This window comes from Acartia tonsa, chromosome 5, assembly GCF_053477335.1.
Source record: "Acartia tonsa isolate MP-2025a chromosome 5, ASM5347733v1, whole genome shotgun sequence".
NCBI lineage: Eukaryota > Metazoa > Arthropoda > Copepoda > Calanoida > Acartiidae > Acartia > Acartia tonsa.
Window position 1 is genome coordinate 20,168,087 of NC_137264.1, and position 22,478 is coordinate 20,190,564.

Below are 22,478 nucleotides of genomic sequence, written 5' to 3' on the forward strand. Positions count from 1 at the left end.
ATTCCTATTAACTTTGGGTACTTTAATGATATCATGATTGGCTGGTTTAAACAAGCAGTCCAATCGATAGTTTCAATCTAGAATAGGGTTGTTTAGTTTATGATTATAAAGGATGTATTATGAACATCTGTTTATCGTCCATAGTCTTATCCCTTAAAATCCCAGAGTAACACAGACTCAGATTTACACGCAGACACACAGATAAACTACCCATTACTTTTGAAAAATAAACCGAGCCTGATGAAATATTTTAGAATATTCTGAACCAGTCCCTGGATATACCATTGTTCAGACACATCACTGAAGATTTCAGGAAACTTTACCTTTTTAGTTTGCCTTTATTAACTGTATTATTATTTTCATAACTTTTTGAAAATGCCAATATTTTCAAAAGTAAAGTTCTTTTACAGTTAGGGTCGGACCGTTGGTCCGAATGCCCATAATGTCTTATTTCTAGATCTTACTTAATATACTTTTAACAGTTATAAATCTATCTCAACCATAACATTTATAAATTAGTAACTACTGCTGCTTCATAACGAAATCTTCATTATCAATCGCATCTCTTGTAGAAGTGAATCAAGCAATATTAGCTTGGTCGTTTTAGACTTGATATATGGAAACTCACAAAGAACTGCCTACTTTAGTAGTAGTAAATTATTCCTATGTATTTATTATTACTTGTAGCTGGCTGGATTAATTATTTCCCTCTAACATCCCGCCTAAACCCATCCCCTCCTATATGTTGAACGAACTGACTAAATATCAACGTTAGAAAACTAAATTGACGACAATTTTTCCCCTGTCAAAGTATCCACGAATATTCTACATCCATTATTATACTAGTAATCAAACACGCTTAGAAAGTCAAAAGAACATAAATTAACTATTTCATACAAAAAAAAACGTATTTACTATATTCATTGCAATATTTCTAAAACTTGATAATTTCATTATTTATGTCTTTAATATATTTATTTCTATGACTAACTATTTCATTTTTTAAATATACAATATATAGCTGTGCTATTTCTAGACATAAATGTCCTTGTTATAAATAATAATCTAAAGGTAATACTCTCCAAAATTTCAGTAAAGTATCTGAAATTATCAAGAATAGAACTCGGATGCTTGCACAAGACAAAAACTTCAACTCTTCAGCGCTAAAGTAAGTCTAATTATTAAATTTACTACAACTCATGTAATATGTGAATGTAACGTTCATGCCGTAAGCGAGATATTAATAAACATACATATACAAATTCATACTAATATACAGTAAACTAATTTCTAGGGCCTCTGTATTCCGAGTTGAAGTAAAAGGTCTAAGAAATAGCCTAAAGCCATACGAATACTATGTATTTACATATGAAATAATCCAAAAACATTACAGGGGCTATGTAAAGCCTTACTAAAATGGAGATCTTAATAGTATTAATTATTACATATATTTCCTTCAATGCTCCGCAACCTCCTCTGGACTGACGACATGCACCTTTAAACAGTGAAGGGGATGTCTGATTATGTAAATTTTATTGTAGGGGGTTATCACCCATTACCTAGGGAGCTACCACCTTTACAGCTTATATATAATCACATTTTTGTGAAGCGATATTTTGAAATTATGCATTTATCGGTTCATTGGTTGTGAAATCTTTTAGAACAAACAAAAACATTTCTACCTAATATCAATACTAGCGGGTGCGCCCCTAGGACTTAGGGGCTCTGCTTTTAAAAGGGTATGAAGAGGGGAAAAAATAGTTCAATGCCAACTCAAGGCTTAAATATAAATTCGAAATAGCCTAAACCCATAGTTGGTCCTATGTGAAACCTCCCTAAAAAGGAGAACTTAAACAGTTCTTTAGGTATTAAAATCTGAAGCTTCAGACAACAAAAAACCACAATACTTTATATTATAGGACTAGAGGATTTGCGTTGTTATGAATGATGAATAATAAAATATTTATAAAACACGAAACTACAAATTGTATAAATATAACAGATTACAACTTATTTTGCCTTCAATATTTTTTCCATACAAGGATATTTTGAAACCACTCTATTCACTTTGTCTATTCTTGCCGCCACCATTCCGTAACGCTATGTAAGTACTGAGATTATCTCGGCTGTTACTCAGGATAGATGGCTAAATTATTATTATTTCCGTTGGTCTGTCTACAAAATATAAACATTAAAAAATAATAAATACTTGCAAAGGTCTCGTGATTTTTTCAATTAAAGGGGGGGTTTTTAATGCAACCATCTCGTAATCAATGTATAGATGGCACTTAGAATTGGAATTTTGATCTGAAATTTTGCATGAGTAATCCTTGGTAGGTCTATTTTCCCTAAATCGAACAAAAAGTTGGAAAAGTAGCGGCTAACGGCTGGCGGCTCATCCGTATAGCCATTTGTTGGGTATTTTCAAGCGAAATCCATCACGAAACCTCTCTCCACATAATGCTCTTTTTCGATCCAAACGTTTTCAAACGGTTCTAGCCGGTAGTTGCTGGTACTAGAAATCTAAAAAATGTTATTTTGTATCATTTCACATAATTAAAAGCAAAAATATGTTTCAAAAAGTTGATTTCTACGTAATTTATGACAGATTTGCCCTAAAAATAGCCAAAAAACGGCAAAACGGTTGAGCCGTTAGCCGTTACTTTTTCAACTTTTTTTTCGATTTAGGGAAAATAGACCTACCAAGGATTACTCATGCAAAATTTCAGATCAAAATTCGAATTTTAAGTGCCATTTATACATTGATTACGAGATGGTTGCATTAAACCCCCCCCCCCCCCCCACCCCCTTTAATCTTGAGTTAAATTCTCTCTTTAAAAAACACTTTGTCCGTCCATATTCCAATATTTGCTTCTTATGGATGTAATTATTCTTATTTTTTAAATGCGAAGCTTTTCTATTATTAGATTCGGTTGTGTTGCATTTAAGTTCGTTGCGAGATAACTGAGCATTGTTGAGTAGTAGTTATTCTACTAGATTAATTGTATGCCTTTTTTTGTCTTTTAAACATTATATTTACGTTCAGCCCTTGAGTTTTGAACATAATCATTGCTATGAACATTTTACCACCTGCACCTGATTCGAGATAATTTAATTTTCATATCTCTGTTACTCTTGAAATACATAAGATAAAAATATTTGTACCTATCAGTTCCATATTTTCCATTGTTGACACTTATTATATTTTCTTTTCATAAAGTTGTTGCCTTCTGTATACCTGTCTAGTCGTCTATCCAGCTTGACAAGGAGGTCTAAGTCCTGTTTTTTTAAGGGTGGTAAAATGAGGATTTGTAAAGGTTTGAGAGGGGTGAGAGGGGTATTCTAATGTATTTTTAAATATTTTGAGGGGGATTAAATGAAGGTTTTTAAAGGTTTAAAAGGGGAGTTCCAATGTATTTTTAAAATGTTAAGGGGGGTAAAACGATGGTTTTCAAATTTTGAGGGGGGGGAGGGGGATAAAAAAACAACCCTTTAAGCATCGCTTTCTCTTGGAATAAAGTTTGTATTAAACAAAATGAAATTGAGATTCTAAGTTTAGGTTATTGAAATTTAAAAATAAGAAAGTGCTTTCGTGCCCAGCAAGGTTAAATCTTTGCAATGTTTAGAGCTCACTAGCTACATACATGTTCTTGAATATTAATATTAATATCGGAGGGACTTTATGGTATACTAGGATATAAGAGGATATGAACCAAAATATCAATAAAATATTTATCTTTTTATATGCGTTTTAGCTTTATCTTTATTCATTTTTACAATTACAACTCAGATAAGGATTTTTGTTTTATAACTTTATAGGAGTAACTATGTTTAAAAAGTAACTTTAAAAGCATAGGTATACCCAGCCCCTTCTTATTTTGAAATAAATTGAAAATAAGGTTGGAGGAGGGAGGGACGTTAGGCTGTTTATTTCATTAGTTACAAGGGTTTATAATCACGTTTTCTTATTCTTTGACTTACAAATTTTTTTACTATTATTGAATTTTGATTGGTTGTTTTATTTAGTTGATTGTCCAAACGTTTTATCCATTAAATGTAATCTACAGAAGTGTTATTTTTTTATCTTAATTTGGGATGTCATTTAATTTATGGGCCATTGTCTTGTCCCTTTAGATCCCTGGGTATGTCCCATGTTATAGTTAGTAAATTGACGAGTTTTATACGTTAATGGAAAATTAATTAAATTTATGCTGAATTTTAACTACAACACCTGCCAAAAATCTATTTTAAACCGGACCATCAATTGAAGTATTATAAAATTGCAAATTTTCAGGTCAAAAACCTTTAGATCAAAGTTTTAAAATAAGTTAGAAACTTTAAAGTAGAGCTAAAGAAACAAGGATAACAATTGTACATATTTATTCGGCTGTGTCCCTCAAAACACAAAACCTCTACCCCACTTTAATTTACATGAAGAGAAAATAAGGAAGGATATTTTGTGTAAGTATTCATACATTAAAGTGGTCAACACTAGGTTAAATTAGATAAATTATAGTCCCGCAGGGTTAAGGCACAGCAATATAGGCCCTGTGGGATTAAGGCAGGGATTAGGTATAAAGCAAGCAGATATTGTAAAAAATTCTTAGTGGAAAACGGACGAACGGACATATTCTAGAGTTTTTGATTGTAATACTTTTTGCTTTTTTAGGTCAGAATGGGATAATCTTCATTTTACCCAGCATGTTAAAAACGCTTCGGAGGAAGTTAAAAAGTTTCAACTTCCAGGTATACATTTTTTAAACTCGCGACTCTTAATTAAAATCCTAAAGAACTCGCTTATTGCCTGGGAAATGATGGGCTTGAACCCTGTCCAAAACCGAGTCATAAATAAGGGTGATAAAATTCAAGACATTAATAGGAAGATATTATATGGCAACACTTAAGATATCCTATTGTATAAAGTAGTAAACTTTTTTGTCGGTAGGGAATGATCTCACTAACCGCTGAACTGACATGGTTCTCCTTTACAGTGAAGCTTTTTATAGGCCCAGGAGAGATTTTTAATTATTTTTGGGGAGGGTATCTTCACCCTCCCAGTAAAAAAAATACCTCCTTACAAAAAAATCTTTTTCTTAAATTTTCTTCTTGAAACTCAAATTGAAAATAGTTAGGATAGTCGACTTTTCCCTCTCGTAACTTAAACGCCCCTAGAGGTTTCTAGTGGCCTATCCGCTAGTAATATCATAGATAGCCTAAAATATATAACGTCAATTATAAATCTATGTTTCAGCAACTATTTACAATTTAATAGGTTTGCCTTCTATTGGAGATATCTTGGATAAATCGCGTAACATCAGCTCAAAATTAGAAAATCTAACCAGCATAGTTTCACCACTAACAGTTCTCAGGTATTTTATATTTTAAGGCGAAACTTTTCTATAAATAAGATCTGTCCGTATGTCTACAACGGATAGCTCTTATAGTAAATTTATCTTAACAATTTAAAACTTGTCATGATAATGCCTGTAACAGTTAGATATAATTTTATGTTGGAAAATGTATAAAATGCCTATGAATGTTACGACCTTGTTCGGATTTCTCTTCAAATTTGATAAATTTTTTATGATATATAGAGTGGGTCCATTTTCAATGATTTTTTTTATTTTTAACATTATACAAATAAGATAATTTTCTCAAAACGACTTTAACTTTACATTTATTTTAAAATTTCTCTGGCTAGGATCAATACTTCAAGCCATACTATGAAAGAAAAGAAATTGTTCCCTAGAAGGGACCCCCAAATTTTTAGATTCATGGGCGCCTCCCTGCAATGGGCAAAAATCATTCTTATTTTTTTTTTAAATAATGATTAAACAGTTTTTGTTTGTACCGAAGCTCCTTAAAGTGCCTATAAAAATGACGTCATACAATACAAATGCCCAATAGGCTAATAAACAGACTAAATTACCAATGGTAGGCCAGTATACATTTTAATTGGCTAATGGTAAGCCAGTAGGACGTCATTTTTATAGGCATTATAAAGTGCTTCATTCAATGTCCAGCCTATTGCCCAACATATTTTGTTTTGTTTAAGAACCCTGACATCTGAGATGAAGTTATCTGAGCCATCAACCAAGATAAGTGCTGCCGATAGGATTGATACAAATAATATCTTTGAAGAAAATGAAGACTTTAATATTGATATTGATGGGTGAGTCTGAGTATAAAAAATATATTATCTCTATTTATTAGGGTCATTAGTATCTAAATATTGTTTATATTTTTGAAAACTAAAGTTTGCCCCCCCGCCCCCTGTAGAAGTTATGCATACTTACCCCCCCCCCCCCCTCTTTCTATTAATGTATTCAAAAACAGCTCAAGTCAACAGGCACTTTGAATGAAAATACAGTTGTTCAAACAGAGTATCCAGAAACAATTTGCTTACATCTAACTGCTATTTATTGCTTGAGGGAAGGGTGGAGGGGGGGGGGGGGGGGGTAAACCTACTCTCCACTTTCAATCCTAGTTTTTAAGGGTTGTATTTTTTTCCATGGTAGTTTTCTCCAAGGAGAACCATGTCGGTACAACGGTAAGTAAAGACAGAAAGACAAGACAAGACAGAAGCTGTAACTTTTTCATAAGGTAGATTGTTGTGTGATGAGAAAATATAAATATTTGATTTGTTTAAGGCGAGTTCTTACACCCGATGAAGAAGCATTTTTGACACAAGATATTCAGGTGAATAAAGAGATAGGAGATTTGATGATAATTATTTGGGAGAAAGTGTTGTAGTTTAAATAAACCATTAGATTATTGATAAACGAGCTGCTATGTTCCTTAGCGGGCTCTAAGGGCACTTATTGAGTACAGAGAAGTGTGAGAGGGGGGCCGGGGGGGAGGGAGGCAACCCTTTACTTTTCATTTTAGTTTTAAAAGATAAAAAATTCTGGGACGATTTCTTTCGAGAGGGTGGTGGTACCCTCCCCCAAAGTAGATATAAACATACCCTGTATCTATGAGAAGCTTCAAAAGAACCATATCGGTTCAGAGCATAACTAAATCTTAAGCTACACACACACGACAAATATCCTGTTACCTTTACATAGGGTTTATGATTTTCTAAAATAGTCAATAACATCTAAATGTTATTATAGTTAATAGAATATAACAAAATGATATTGTATCATTCGGAAAATCAAATGTAACAAGATACAACCAGGTAAGTTGCAGGCAAATCATCATAGAAACTAAAATTATCCTGAAACTTAATTTTCTTTTTGTCAGGACGAGATTGGTGACTTAAGCCTGGAAGAATACTTGATGCAGAGGTTTATGACTTTGGTGAATAACAGCATTGTTAATCTCAAGTAAGATATTTAATAGCGAGGCTTTTCTAAATCAAGGTTCGGTCCATCCGTCCTTAACGGTGAGCTCTTTTTACTATTGTAGACATATTATAATTCTTATCGATTTCAAACTTTGCATAATGATTTCTGTAACAGTTAGGTACAATTTATAAAGCTTAGCAACTCTATATCTGTAACCAGAAAGTCCGTACGTCCATTTAAAACAAGCAATTTTTTTAGTTTTTTGATACTAATTGTTCCATTTGATATAATTATCCTATTCATCTGATTTTTATACTAATTCATATTAAACAATGTATAATGTTATAAGAGTATCATCTCTATAATTGAGTCCTAAAAATGTATGTAAGCCCTTAAACATTTTAATAAATCTAGTTTTGCAACAATTTTCTTTTGGCTTACATGTATATTCTGCTCATTGATTTCTGACACTCTACTTGTTTATGTTCGTTTGTTCTACCATCTAAGAGCTTCGCTTTTATTGATGTTGCCATCCTTATTTTTATTTGTACTAAAGCTACTTTTTAACTCATTCATGTCCGATTGTTAGTTTGTATGTCTTGTCGTCCATGACGTTCTCTTGCTTCTCACTTTTTCACCTTTTCTTTATTTTTCTTATCCTTTCTAACTGACCCCCCCCCACTCTTCACTTTTGTGCAGGCTCTATAGTAACTTCACTTGTAACAAATTTTTAAAATGGCACGAATTAGTTATAGAGTAGATGCTAAGTAGAAAAAGTAGACAACTATCTTTATCAAAAGCTTAGAAAATAACAATACAATAAAAAATAAAATTTAAAGAAGGAAAACCTTTAAAGAATACTAATACGGCTGATGTAAATGCTCATTTGACGTCAATATAAAAAAATAAATTAAATTGAAGAAGCAATGTTACTCTTCAATTTTTAACGCTTAATGTAGAACAGCAATAATATTCAGTCTTTTTAAAGAGAATCACATCAGAATTAGGTACTCTAATCTTTAATCATTGGAATAGACATAGCTAAATTCTTTAAATTCCTTAGTAAATTACTCTGATAGTTTTAATACTTTATAATATATTTTTTTTTTAATGAAACGGGGCTAAAAAAACTAGTTTTAATCTTATAATTGTACATTCTATATCCGCGGAAAGCCGTTTATAATACGATACGAGAAATAACTATTATAATTTAAAGTTATTACAAAGTTTTTGAAAAGCATTTCATAAACAGAAAAAAGTTTTAATTTTCTCGGAAGATATAATTAGAAAATTTAAAGTTTTAAGATTTTAAATGCGGATTTTTATACTTTCTATGGTGCATTTCTTTGCCGCGTATCGTCTTTATATCTTGTTTAGTCCGTCCGTCCATATTTTTATCCGTCCCTTGACATCTCGTTAACCGCTGAACTTACAATGTTGCTCTTTTTGTGGATATACCTACTGGTCAGATAGTGGTTTTATGCTATTTTCTTTTGGGATAAGAAACCCGTCTCCAAAAAATACATTTCTAAAAAATATCTTTAAAAGAATGTATAATATCCCAGTATTATTTCGAATTTGTTTAATTTAACAAAGCGCTATCACACAAAGTACTCTCTGGAGCACAGATAACACCCACTCCTTATCTAAAAATATTTTAAATAAGTTGGGTACTAGGTAACCCAACAGGGATGAGGGATAGAGAAATAATTGAAAAAAAATCAGGGGGAGGGGTGTATTAAGGCTCAACCGGCCACTTGTAAGCTATTACCTTTTATTCTTAAATTGATATCAAGTGTATAATACCTTCGGGCTTAATTATAAGTTTGTTCAAAGCAAACTATTTAAATAGCATTAATTCAAGATTAATTATTTACATAAACAAATGTTTGTTGCGACTTGTACCAGTTGAAAGAAGCTAGCAACTACAAGTATACAATTCGTTGCTGTGGCATAACACGTAGCGGGAAGGTTATAGGTTTGAATGTCAGAATAAAACCATCTCATAACTAATTACCTTAAAAATACTTTCTACTCCTGATATCTCAGGTCCCCGACATAAATAGTTACAGAAGGTGGAATGTCTTGGCACAAAACAGGTGCCACTTAAAACCATACTAAGTTAGGAATTTCAGATAAAGGTCGTGGAATTAAAGGATTGTTTGTATGAAGGGGATATAACGATTTAATTGTGCATATTATTGAGCAAAGTTTGGTTCAGAGAAACTGAAAGCGTATTTGATCGTTTTTTTCAACTAACTAATTTATTATTTTCAGATATTCAATAGATGAGGCATCCAAAGTATTTGGTTCTGAAAGATCAGGGGATGTGGATGTAGAGTCGAGTCCCTTCACAGTCAAGAATATTTCTTACTCATTACTACAAGGTAAGGAAATTTATTTCATATTTCAACATTTATGTATCTTCAGGCAATTGTCTAGGATTACATCTGAATATTTTTTAGAGATCCTGCTATGGGCCCATTGAGTTTTTAACTTTATGGAAGCTTCTCAATCTCCACAGATGATCTTAGACCATTTTATTTTTTTATTAAAATTTTATTTTTCCCCCTTTCCCTTTTCCTTCGATGTTAGAGGAACAGCAATAAATATTAGGTAATGGCCCACACAACTACTTATGGAATTATTCATTTACACATTTATTCATTATGTAATGATTTTGTTTGAAAAGACCATAACATGCCATTGCTGAATCTTCTTTTTGTTGGTTGTATTGGGATTTTGATAAATCTTCCTTATTTTAAAATAAAATTAGTTATGTATAAAATCATTAACATCTTTTTTTAAAGGCATTGATTCAATACCGGTTCCCTCTGCTTTACAAGGACTTGTCAATCCAGAGGTAGGCGAACATCTAGTAGAACAGGACAGACAAACATTTAGTAGAACAGGACAGACAAATATTTAGTATAATAGGACATACATTTATTTAGTAGAACAGGACAGACAAATAATTAGTAGAACAGGACAGACAAATATTTAGTAGAAGGGGCAAACAAATATTTAGTAGAACAGGAAAGGGAATATTTAGTAGAACAGGACAGACAAATATTTAGTAGAACAGGACAGACAAATATTTAGTAGAACAGGGCAGATTAATATTTAGTAGAACAGAACAGACAAATATTTAGTACAACAGGACAGAGAATTATTTAATAGAACAGGGCAGACAAACATTTAGTAGAACAGGACAGACAAATATTTAGTAGAACAGGACAGACAAATATTTAATAGAACAGGACAGACAAACATTTATTAGAACAAGACAGACAAATATTTAGCAGAACAGGGCTGACAAATATTTAATAGAACAGGACAGACAAACATTTAGTAGAACAGGACAGACAAATATTTGGTAGAACAGGACAGACAAACATTTAGTAGAACAGGACAGACAAACATTTAGTAGAACAGGACAGACAAATATTTGGTAGAACAAGACAGACAAACATTTAGTAGAACAGGACAGACAAACATTTAGTAGAACAGAACAGACAAATTTTTATTAGAACAGGAGAGACAAACATTCAGCAGAACATTTAGTAGCTTATTGGTTATTTATCAAGCTGTTTATTTTTATGTGCCTTGTTACTTATGAATGTTCCCATCTATGTTCCTTATAAATTATATAATCATTAATTTAGGTTGATGTTGAGAATATAGAAAAGGTGCTCCGAATTATACCTCACCTTTTCCCTTATATTATGCAGGTATAATTTTAGTTATCTCTACACTCCTTTTTTCATACTTCTCAGCCGCAGCAAGACAGACGGACAGACTTACACACAGCTTGACACACAGACATCGTTCTTTTTTGTATTATAGAATACCAGACGTTCTAATATTATTTTCAAAATGATAATATGAAAAAGGTAAAAGGGACTATGCATGAGCTTTAAATAAAAGTAATATAGATGTTAAAAGGGAGTATGCAGGAACGAGACAAGTAATGCATGCACTTTCTATCAGAAATATATTTTTGGAAATAATCCTACTACATATATTCTTTTTTTAAAAATGCTTAACACCATACCTGAAAGATGTTTAGTTCATTTGCTTTTGTTTGTTGTGCTTAATCCCTTACTTTTACCTTTAATATTACACTTGAAAAAATGTAATTAATATGTATATTTAAGGATTACAAGACAAGATTTCATGGATTGTTTGTCGGCACTAAATTAACCCAGGTAAATCTATCCACTTTTGGTAACTCTTAACATACAGTGGGATCTTATCTTAACAATACAAGGCTTTTCTGATCTATAACCTATAACTATATTTTTCAAAGGTACTAAAAACTAGATCAATAAATTATTGGAGAGAATGAAACTGCCATAATTTCATCGTTTTAGGGCCTCAAATTCTTCTTACATTCAATTTGTGTTTTGTTAATAATGTACATGGACGAAAAAAATTCCTGATGATGAGGGCAGTTTTGCCCTCGAAACGTTGAATAAATTAAAAAATTTGATGCCTTGAGTTTTTCTGTCTGAGGATTTTACATGTTGGGTCCGTTAACCATTCGTCTTACTTCTTACATTTAATTTGTTTCAGGTTATTTTTAGAGTGTCAACTTTCCTTTTGACTCAAAACTCTTGGCAATTTGTGGATACGTAATTTTTAAATATTTCTGTAAAACCCTATAAATATTCTGTTTTTAAAGTCATTTAGTGTTATTTTGCAGAGTTTGCATTAGGGGATATAAATATATAAAATAAACGCCTCAAAATGAAAATACTGAAAGAATTAATTTAATTTGATAATCCTCTAGATACAGATAAATGGGGACAGATTGCCTCAAGGAAGAGGAATAGGATATATATTCAACGATTTAAATGTTCCAGCCAATGGGCTGGGATGCGACTATAGATCCGAAATCTAATCTAGCTATATATAACTGAACATTGCTCATTTATATCAGAACTCGGCAGCTGTGACGAAGCCTCAAATTTAAACCCGTTTGGATGTTTTTTTAAAGAGTGATTGACAAATTTATGTTTAGACTTCCAGCTAGTTTTTTAAAGCGGCGGCAGAGCTCTGAATTTCATTATATAAACTGTCTTTGTTTTGGTAATTTTATGGAAAGACTTGTACTTTTCTTTTATTAGCCTAAACCTTCCTCTTTTTATCTCCTTTACAATGACTTAATTAAATGTATCTTACTATGTTTTAACACAGTAGGCGGGCTTTTTATCTATTTATAAAAGCAAAGCTTTCCTTTAATTGGGATCTACACGTCGCGTAGCTATTTTTCAAAATCTACCCTTTATATTAAACTAAAACAGTATTTAAATCAATCAAAACTTTTTAATGCGTTTTAACTCCATAGAAAGTTGACTTTATTAGATTTTTCTTATCCATCTTATCATTGTAAAGTGATAGCAACTACTCTACAATTTTATCAAAATAAATATTTTGTTCTATATAAACATTTTTGCTTTAACATTTCTCAAATTAATCATTATATTTGGAAGAATCTTATCTTCTAAAAGTATACAAACTCAATCATTGTAAAAAGAACGAGTTTCGTTTTTGGTAGATTTTTTTATCCTCGTATCTAGCATTTTTCTTAGTTTTATAATTAATGAAATCACATAAAACAAGAACGATTTCGTCCAATTTCTAAACATGACGAAGAAGAAATGAATAATTTTACTATCTTTTTCTCTTGTCCTTATACTAAAGTAACAGGATGTTTGTCTGTTTGTTTGTCTGTGTGTCTCGAAGGATCTCGCTAATTGCTGAACCGACACCCCCCCCCCAATTAAAATTAACTAAAATTAAAAATGATGGTGGGGCAACGGGCAACCCCCCCCAAAAAAAAAAAAAAAATTCCACCCCCCAAAATATTTTTTTTTACTTTTTCTTTTCACTTTTTCTTTTAAGATCTAAAATAAGAAATTGGGTTATCAAATTCGACTTCCCCCTCCTCAAGTGCCCCTAGAGGCCTCTAGGGGGCGTAGCCGCTAGTATTAAAGCTAGCTATATAAAGCGAGGGATTGTTCTTCTTAGAAATAACTAGAGTTTCAAATTAAAGAGAGTGTGAAATAATATTGCGCGCTCGCCTCAAGGTGCTTTTTAGACTATTGAGAAAGATAATTATGTAGAGGGTGGACATCTAGACGGGTAGATACAATAACACCCCTCTTGTGATCTATAATACACTACCTAAAGCTCTAAATCCCCACACCAACATCGATTTTGGTTTAGGGTGGTGTCAAAAATTCGCTAGGTGGGTGTCAACTTTTTTTTCGGGGGCGCTTCGCGCAACCCCCTGGCAAAACCCTGACACTTTAAACTTTATACTTTTAGATTTTTTATTTGTTATTATATTTTAGGAGCAACTGTTTGAGATCCATGGGTCCTTAGTTGACTGGCATAATAAGATAGGTATAGTATTTTCATTTAGTAAAACATTTTTTTCTCTAATTCATCATGTGATTTAAAATCAAAGATTACTTATAAATTATCACAGAATAATTATGTTTAGAATCAGTACGTGGAGAATTACCAGTTGGACAGATCCATAGAATATTAGGACTTTTACAGGTAAATTATTATTCTATGTTAATGTCCGTCTGTATCAGCATTTAATGATGATACCAAGGTCCAGTTTTGCAGTGCTCAGGCTATGGACAGAAAGTGTCTGCGGATATGAGCAGCGGCGAGAAAAAAATTTAAACATTGTTTTTGCAGCTTTCTCTTAGGCTGCCAAGTCATGTTGTTTTGTTTCCAAAACTATGTTACTTTAAATATTAAGGTACTTCCAGGGCTCGGCGGCCGCGAGCCAGCCGCCTGTAAGATTCAGAATCAACCTTCTACAAATTTAAAAATCAGCTGGAATTCTAAATCTGACCCAAATTGAAAAAAAAAACTTTTCTAGGCATCCAAACGGGTTTAAATTTGAAAATTAGCGGCTGCCGAGTAGTGTTCTATATTGTTTAATATAATGAAAATAATTTTTTTATTATTGTTTTCATCTAATGCAAATTTAAAATAGTTTAAAATTCATTCATATGATGCACATCAATATTATATTAAAATCCAATATTTCCAGACATTTAATATCATAACAAGGATGCGCTCAACCACAATTGATATACATAATCATATAAAGAAATACAAGAAAATTGAAAATAAATATGTGCTTTATAATGCTTAGGGGGGGGGGGGGGTTAGGGTTCTACTTCCCATCCTTAAAAGCATCTTTATTATCTTTTCACTAAAAAGGTTTTTGCTATTCAGAGAGTGTGTGTCAAATTAAATGATCAAGGACAAATAAAAATAAAAACAACGAACCTAAAATGTATAAGTGCAAAAAATCTAATTTTTGCCAATTTGCGAAAAATCCTTTCTAGCCTTTATAGGAAGCTTTATTTCTGAAACTTACTTTATCAGACCTTAAAATACTTTTTCAATTTATAATATTTTTTTTTGCTATAGTAACAGACGATTCTAATGCTTATGGAACACATTTATATGTTGGAAACCTTTTTCTTTTTATCCTATTATTGATTTTATGTAAGCTATTCTTTCTAATCTCGTCAAGAATTTTTTTCCAATATTTTCTAAATTGTCTTTCTTACTAATATTATAATAACATTTTATTATATTAGTAATTGATTTCTTTCAGAAAGAAATATTATTAATTTTTTTTACAAAAACAAGGATAACAACATCAAAGAGTGGCAAAGCACACTATATGGAAGTATCAAAAACAGCCAATTATTCCTTGTTCACCACATAGTTAAATATATTTAGTTAAATATTAAGGGCTTGATAACAATTTTTGTTTGTTTATGGTTCAAAGTTAAAATGAAGGGTACAAAGGACGAAAAATTTATACTCAAATAGAAATAAGATAATAGTTTTTTTTTCTTGTCTAAAAATAAATATGTTGGGAAAAAAATGCAAAATCAGTAATGAAAATAGGAAAAAAATCTGCCATTTAAATTCAAGATCATGCAAAATTGGAACAACGAGGCCTTGTAGCTTTTCAAGCATTTCATAAATGTAGTAAAAAATGAAAGGCTTAATTGTAATTATTTACTAGCAACAATGCCCCTAGAGTCCTCTGGGGTGAATTGGAGGTGGTGGGGGTTGAAATCGACTCTCCATTTTTCTAGTTTCTCTTGGGAGGGAGTAGGTACCTTCCCTAAAATAGTCTTAAACCTTCCCAGGCCATATGAGAAGCTAAATGGAAAAGGAGAACCATAACGAAAATGCGATCCTTTGGTACAGACAGACACACAGACACATATAAATTTGTTTGTCAAACACTAGCCTTAAGTCTAAAATACTCAAATTATGCTATAAAAGATGAAAGTTATTGTAACTATAAGTCGATACTATCCCCCCTCCCCTCCCCTCTTTGCCGAGAATTATTTGAATATAGAACTTTACTGTTCTTTTCCTGTTTAAAAATAAAGTATTATTGAAGCAGTGCTACTTAATGTTATTTTACAGTTTTGTATGGAGAGTTATAGATTTGGAATAGAAGCTTGAATACAAATGTTTATGAACAAAACTATATGCTCTAAACTAATATTGGTGATAGCACAAGTTAGCAACATATCCTCTTCTATAAAATAGCACTTTTTCTGTTTTAAATAATTTTAAACCTTCCTAGTATGACGCGTTTTGGTCCAGAATCGAACTCAACATCCTCTTGACAGCAAGTTGCACGTTACCATTTTGCTAATGATGAGGGCAAGCCTGGGTATTTTTGGGTACTGATAATTAAACTACTGCGTGTGACACAGAGGTTAGAGGCGTATACTATACGCCAATTTCTGTCACTATGTTCCTACACATTATTAGAACACCATTGCAATTGAAATGAACATTAAACCCTCAGTCTCTATTTTATATTTTTACACTCCGTAAATGAACTAATTTATAATGGAAATTGCATTCAAAAAATTTGGGTATGATTTTACTTATTACTTCATAAACATCTAGATATAGAAACATTTTTTACATTTTGATATAATGTGATACATTTGAACTAATTTAAAAATGGAAATTGCATCAAATAAATTGACATGCATGTGTGTATATTGTTAATATTTAAGAACTCTTAAACATCTTGAGAACAGGAAAATTTTTTTACAATTTGTTACCGATTTTTAAACTGATTTAATGATAGAACGATGGATCAAAATTTCCTTTCAATTCTGAAGCTTAAAATTCAGCCTTTGATATTTTGTAAAATAACCTAATCTTTTGTAGAGATTATTTGAATTCAATTCTCTCTTCCCTGTAATTCTTCTCTCTCTCTCTCTCTCTCTCTCTCTCTCTCTCTCTCTCTCTCTCTCTCTCTCTCTCTCTCTCTCTCTCTCTCTCTCTCTCTCTCTCTCTTTATGTAGTAAATTTATGCTGTGTATGTCGTCATTGAGTTGAAAAGTTAATGTTCGTGATGTAAAAACTAAAGATTTATTTTACTAACGTAAATTTAAATGTGTTGTTTATTGACTTTTTATCTGAGCTTTCAGCAAAACCCGAACAAGGATGATAACATCTATAATAGCGTAACTCATCCAAAAAATGCACAATATTAGTTATCTTACTCTTGATATTTAGGACTTACCTAATTCTTTATATGTCACTAGCGGATTTGCACCCAAAATAATGGGGGGGGGGGATTTTTTGGGGGGGATTGTGCGAGTCCCACCCACCAAGAAAATAGCTTAAAACCACCACAGGAGCAATAGGTATATTTTCTGAAGAGTAATGGTTACCGAGATCTTAAGGGACGGACGGACAGACATCATTCTACTTTGTATTATAGATTTCATTGCTTATAATGCAACAGGTTCATATTGAACCTTTCTCTATATCATTTTATCATAGGCTACATGTCTTTTTCAATATTAATCCATGTTATTTAAGATTATCTATTAATTTATCTTGTTCTCCCTTAAATGAAAGTACAAGCTACCTGAACCCTCAACTAGACTACCTGTCTTTTTTTCTATAATAATCCATGGTATAGGAGAATAATCTAGTTTTAATATATATTTAGTTCTCCTTCTTATACTTGTTTAAGCTACCTGACAACTTTCCCTAAATCTGATGGTAAAACAAGCTACTTAAACCTTTTTCTATTTTTATGATTAGCTATCTGTTTTTTTCTACATTACTACATGTTATGGTAGAATAATGTTTTAATTAATTTAGTTTTTTTCTATTATGATAGAACAAGCTACCTCAACCTTTATCATGATTAATCTTTTTTGGTGTCAAGCTACCTGACGACCTTCTCTGTATATTAATCTATGTTATGATAGAATAGTCATCTTTTAATGTCGGACGTTTCTTTTCTAATACTAGAACATGCTATTTAAACTTTTATCAGTTAGGTTACAAGCTACCTGACAATTTTCTCTTAATATTAATCCATGTTATAGGAGAATAATCTAGTCCTGATGTCGTTGGTCCTCCATCTGATGGCAGAAGCAGCCACACAAGATCAAGGAAAAGTGGATATTTCTCACCATCATCTTAGAGTAATAGACAGGTACTTTTAAAATTCAGAATCATGGATAGGTAGATACTTTATGAAATAAGAATATAAAGAAATGGGTATATCTTTATATCATCTTAGAGTTGTAGAATAGAAAGAAAACTAGGTACAGTCTAGTCCTTTTTTTAGCCCACAGGCATGAAGTAATACATTTTTAAAAGCGAAGCTTTTCTATAATTATATTCTGTCCGTACTTAACGAATAGATCTAAGAGTTAATTTAGGCATGTTGTCCTTTTGATTTTAACATTTTGTCTGATGATTCCTGTAACAGTGAAGTACGATTTAGAAATCGTAACAACTTAATGATATTCACCAAAAATTCCATAGGCCCATTAAAATAAATTGATTTTCAACTTTTTTTCCAATTAATCTATTCATATAATTTTTGGAACAATAATTCCTATGATAATAAGGAACACTATTATAATCGAAGTATCTCTATAATCAATTCCAAAACTGTAAATTCTTGGTAAGGTTTAATACTTTTATCAATATTCTTGGAAAGACACACCCTAGTTACATACAAGCTTTACTTTAACATTGTTGTGAAAACTAATATAATACATATTTGAAGGAAAAAAATTCTGAGTCGACTTAAGCCTATTACATATATATGTATGTATAATGGGGTTAGGTTCACCAGAGCGAAATAAAACTAAATTATAAGGAAAACTGGCGTGATTTCTAGAAATGACAAGTAGACCATAAACAACCCCCCCCCCCCCTCCTCTTATTATACGAGTCCTGGCAAGGAGCTCTAGCCAATATATTTGTTCCCCCTAGATGGCCAATAAGACGCAATAATTCGTCCAACTTTAAATGTGAATTTATAGCAGATGAAGTGACGAAATTTTTTGATGGCATAATTTTAAAAACTCATTTGTTTTATTATAGTTCCTTTATCTATACCCTAACCCAAAGAGGATCTATCCTTGCGGGCCTCCCTTACTTAACCCAAACTAGTCTGAAATAAGAATTATTTATAGTACATGCTTGTTTTGTGGTTCAATTTTATTTTGGGGGAATTTACCAGAAAATTGTAATTCTAGCTATTGCTGTTTGTAACTGTCTGTGTGTTTAAAATATGTTAAATGGTTTCAGAAGGAATTTTCTAGTGAATTTTATTTCAATCTATAATTCATATTATTAACTTGAATGTGTTTCGATTCAAGATTTTTGTTGTTAAGCAATTTGGTTTATTCCGCAACTAATCTTTAATTATGGTATAAGGCAATTGATATATATATAGAATGCGTGGATGTTATGACAGGGGAATTATTGTCGTCAATACAGGTTGCTAATACAGTCCTCAGATATCGGACAATACGTTCCTTCATGATCAGGGAAGGGGGACCAGCGGGGAGAAACATTTTCTTTGGTATGCGAGAATATCTTACAATATCCATGTATTCTATGTATATCCATTTTTATGGCACTATTTATCAATGGGAATAAATTAAAATTTAACTAAGAAATTATCGTGTTTTTATCCCTGTTTTCTTACAGTGCAGTGTTATGAATTTGCCCATTCTTGTTAGGAAGTAAGTTTTTCCTACAATTTTGTCGGCAAATCCTAAACCCAATTCATTTTAAAACTACAATTCTTAGTATTGAAAAGTAAAACAGAATATGCAATTTAATTTTAAAAAGTTTTGTTAAGTGTATGTTCGTAATTGTTCCGTTGTAATTAAGTAACCAATGTACATTAAGTAATAAGTAACAAGGATGACAACATCCATAAGTAGCGAAACTACAAAAAATCATGGATGAGACTACGGACAAAAGATTTAAAGAGTATTTGTTAAAATCATGAATATTAGAGAAAAAATCACGAAACCTGGACATCATTTTCCTTGATTATTAAAATATTTTTGTTTTTATTTCAGGCATTTGCTGAAGGCAGAAGATTTATTTCCTGGACTAAAAGATCTTTTGTAAATTTAAACTGATGTTCATCATTATTTTATTTTTGTTATGTAAGGGTGCTAATATATACCTAAAAATAAATATATATATGTTATATTACGATTAAAATGTGGATTCTTAAAATATAATCTAAAATGCGTCTATAGAATAAGAAAATCAATGAAATCATCTATAGGAATTTCCATGCTATTTTAAGAACCCAAAATTTCAAATAGATTTTTTATGAGTAGATTTCAAAAATTTCAAATTTAAGATGTTAAAGTAACCTTGCTTTTATGATAGCTATTTAGTATTTATATCATCGTATTGTAGACCAGTTTCCGCGGATATTAATATGAAAAATTATAAGATTAAAACTAGTTTTATTAGCCCCGAAGAGTCGAAGGCCAGACTAACAAAACTGTTATTGATTTTAGGATTTTCATTTTAATATTCGTGGAAAATCATCTGTATTACGATGCTATGCAGTATGACTGAGAACCAGTTCTAATCCACAAGATATTAGATGGTTACGAAGCCATAATAAAAATTGTTTATCTATTTACAAGAATATACCTGCCCTGAAAATGTTATATATTTTTTTAATATAGTGCGTTATTACTTCCGCCAAATTTAATTTTTCAAAGAAGACAATTATATGGCAAATAAAAGTTGTGTTCTAAATGGAGAAATATCAATTTTTACTGCAGTTAAAATTTTTGGTTTGATAATTTGATATTATATATTAAAGAGCGGAAGTGATGTCATACCATTAAATATACTTTACTGTTGATTGAAATAATTTAAGATGTTAACTCTGTTATTATATATTGTTTGTTATTATAAATTTAAATAAAGTAAAATATATATATCATGATAAATTAAATATAAACGTTCTAAATTTTTTGAAAAAATGTAATAAGACAGATGTAAAATCAAAATAGCAATGTATTAAGAATACGTGGATATATTGACAGGGGTCGCTAATGTGAACCTCATTTATTTGTCAGTTTGTTCATACAGTAGAAGATTATGAGATGTGAGTACAGGGGGGGGGGATGGAAATAAATAACTATTCCTCGTGGAAAGAGATCGAAATAACTTCCAAAAATATTGCAAATCCTCCCCCCTCCAAAAGGAACCAAAAATGAAGAATTCTTATTTCAACTAGTACATTTTTTTTATAGAACATTTACTTATCTTCTTATTCACAATTTCAAAAAAAATTAATTAAGATAAAGAGAATTTGAAGGTTTATTAACCTAACAAATCTTTTTCAAAGTGCTGTATCATCAAAAAAGTTCAGTTTCTTTTTCACTAAATAGCAAAATATTAAAACATAAAAAATTGTACGTTATTAGAGGTGCAATGAAACGATACAATTCTCCTTCACAGTGTAGCTTGTCATAGGTCCTGGGCAGGTTTATTGCTATTTTGGCGGAGGGTACCACCATCTTTAATTTTTTAAATTCACATACTTGTACGAGTATGACGACCTTTTATTTACACTTTTCTATTAGTAGTCAGTTAGTATTGATATACACTAGCGGTTTCGCCCAAAGCCTCTAGGTATTTTTTAAAAAAAATAAGTATATGTGATGGTGCGACTATTAAAGTTTTAATTACCTGCAAAAAAAATTAAGTATCTGTAGTCTAGGGGGGTCAAGGGGCGATTTCTCTTGGGAGGGTGGTGGTACCCTCCCCCCAAATAGTTATAAACCTTCTCGGGACCTATGAGAATTAAGCTACCCTGTTAAGGAGAACCGGATCGGTTCAGCGGTTAGCGAGATTATTCGGTACATACAGACAGACAAACAGACATACAGACAAACATCCTCTTACTTTATTTTAAGGATAAATCGACTAATAGCTTCTCCCCTTCGATTCGGGGAAGGAGGGAATGTCAGCTTTAATAACGTAACTTTACTACTTTATATTATACTAGCGGCTTCATCCTAGCCTATGGGGCTTTGGCCCAAGAGGTAATTTCAAAAAATAAGTACACCACCCCCCAAAAAAAGTCTAAAACCACCAACGGACCAGTAGGTATATTCAATGAAGAGTAGAATCCAATCAGTTCAGTGGTTACCGAGATCTTAATGGACAGACGGACAGACATCATTCTACTTTGTATTATAGAAGATATTTTCTGATTATGCCCGACGATTATACAAATTAGGATCATGTAAAGAAAACAAGTAGCGGGTTTCTTCGTATTTCCACAGTAGCTTATAATAGGCTAGGTTAGTTAAATGTTAATGATTGCCCCGCAGGGTTAGGAAAAAGATCCAGCAGGATTAGAGCCAACAGCAGGGGCTAGAAATAAGAGAAAAGCTACTGTGAAAATACGTCGAAACCCGCTACTTCGTTTTCTTTTCATGGTCTTCAAATTATACTGTATCAAATTTCGTCAAAATTTGTCAAAATATTGTTCAAACGCTAATTTTGAAAATATTTGATCTTGTTCGGAATAATTTTCACTGTTTCTCTGGAATTGCGTGACGTCACATTTCGTTGCGCTCAGTTGCGTTTGAATCTCCTCTATTGTCAACATTTCGACCTGTATTATTTTCAGGGCTATATATTTATCACAATTTTTATATTATTTTTTCTAAATTACAATCTACAATTAATTTATTTCTTACAGTAAAATGTTTATATATCAAATATTTTTTAAAAATCTGTGAAAAGTTTATATTTACCCCTGCTGTGCCAAACCAAACTATGCCTTGAAAA

General features: G+C 31.7%; 2 protein-coding genes across 2 annotated transcripts in view; one reads left to right on the plus strand and one right to left on the minus strand.

Annotated features, from left to right (window-relative positions):
* Hel25E (ATP-dependent RNA helicase 25E) overlaps positions 1-612 on the minus strand; it is a 356,959-nt gene extending 356,347 nt beyond the window's left edge. Inside the window, exon 1 of the mRNA XM_080160732.1 lies at positions 563-612. The gene's annotated coding sequence lies outside the window, so the exon portion shown is untranslated. The remainder of the gene's footprint in view (positions 1-562) is intronic.
* Positions 255-20,638, plus strand: LOC145318963 (uncharacterized). The gene is made up of 15 exons (XM_080160741.1): positions 255-306; positions 1,087-1,168; positions 4,670-4,746; positions 5,273-5,369; positions 6,056-6,172; positions 6,651-6,699; positions 7,246-7,328; positions 9,567-9,676; positions 10,100-10,152; positions 10,955-11,020; positions 11,447-11,497; positions 13,649-13,700; positions 13,801-13,859; positions 17,720-17,829; positions 19,724-20,638. The coding sequence occupies exons 2-15, from the start codon at positions 1,128-1,130 to the stop codon at positions 19,773-19,775; spliced, it is 1,017 nt and encodes a 338-aa protein (XP_080016867.1). The 5' UTR covers positions 255-306; positions 1,087-1,127; the 3' UTR covers positions 19,776-20,638.
* The last annotated feature ends 1,840 nt before the right edge of the window (positions 20,639-22,478 follow it).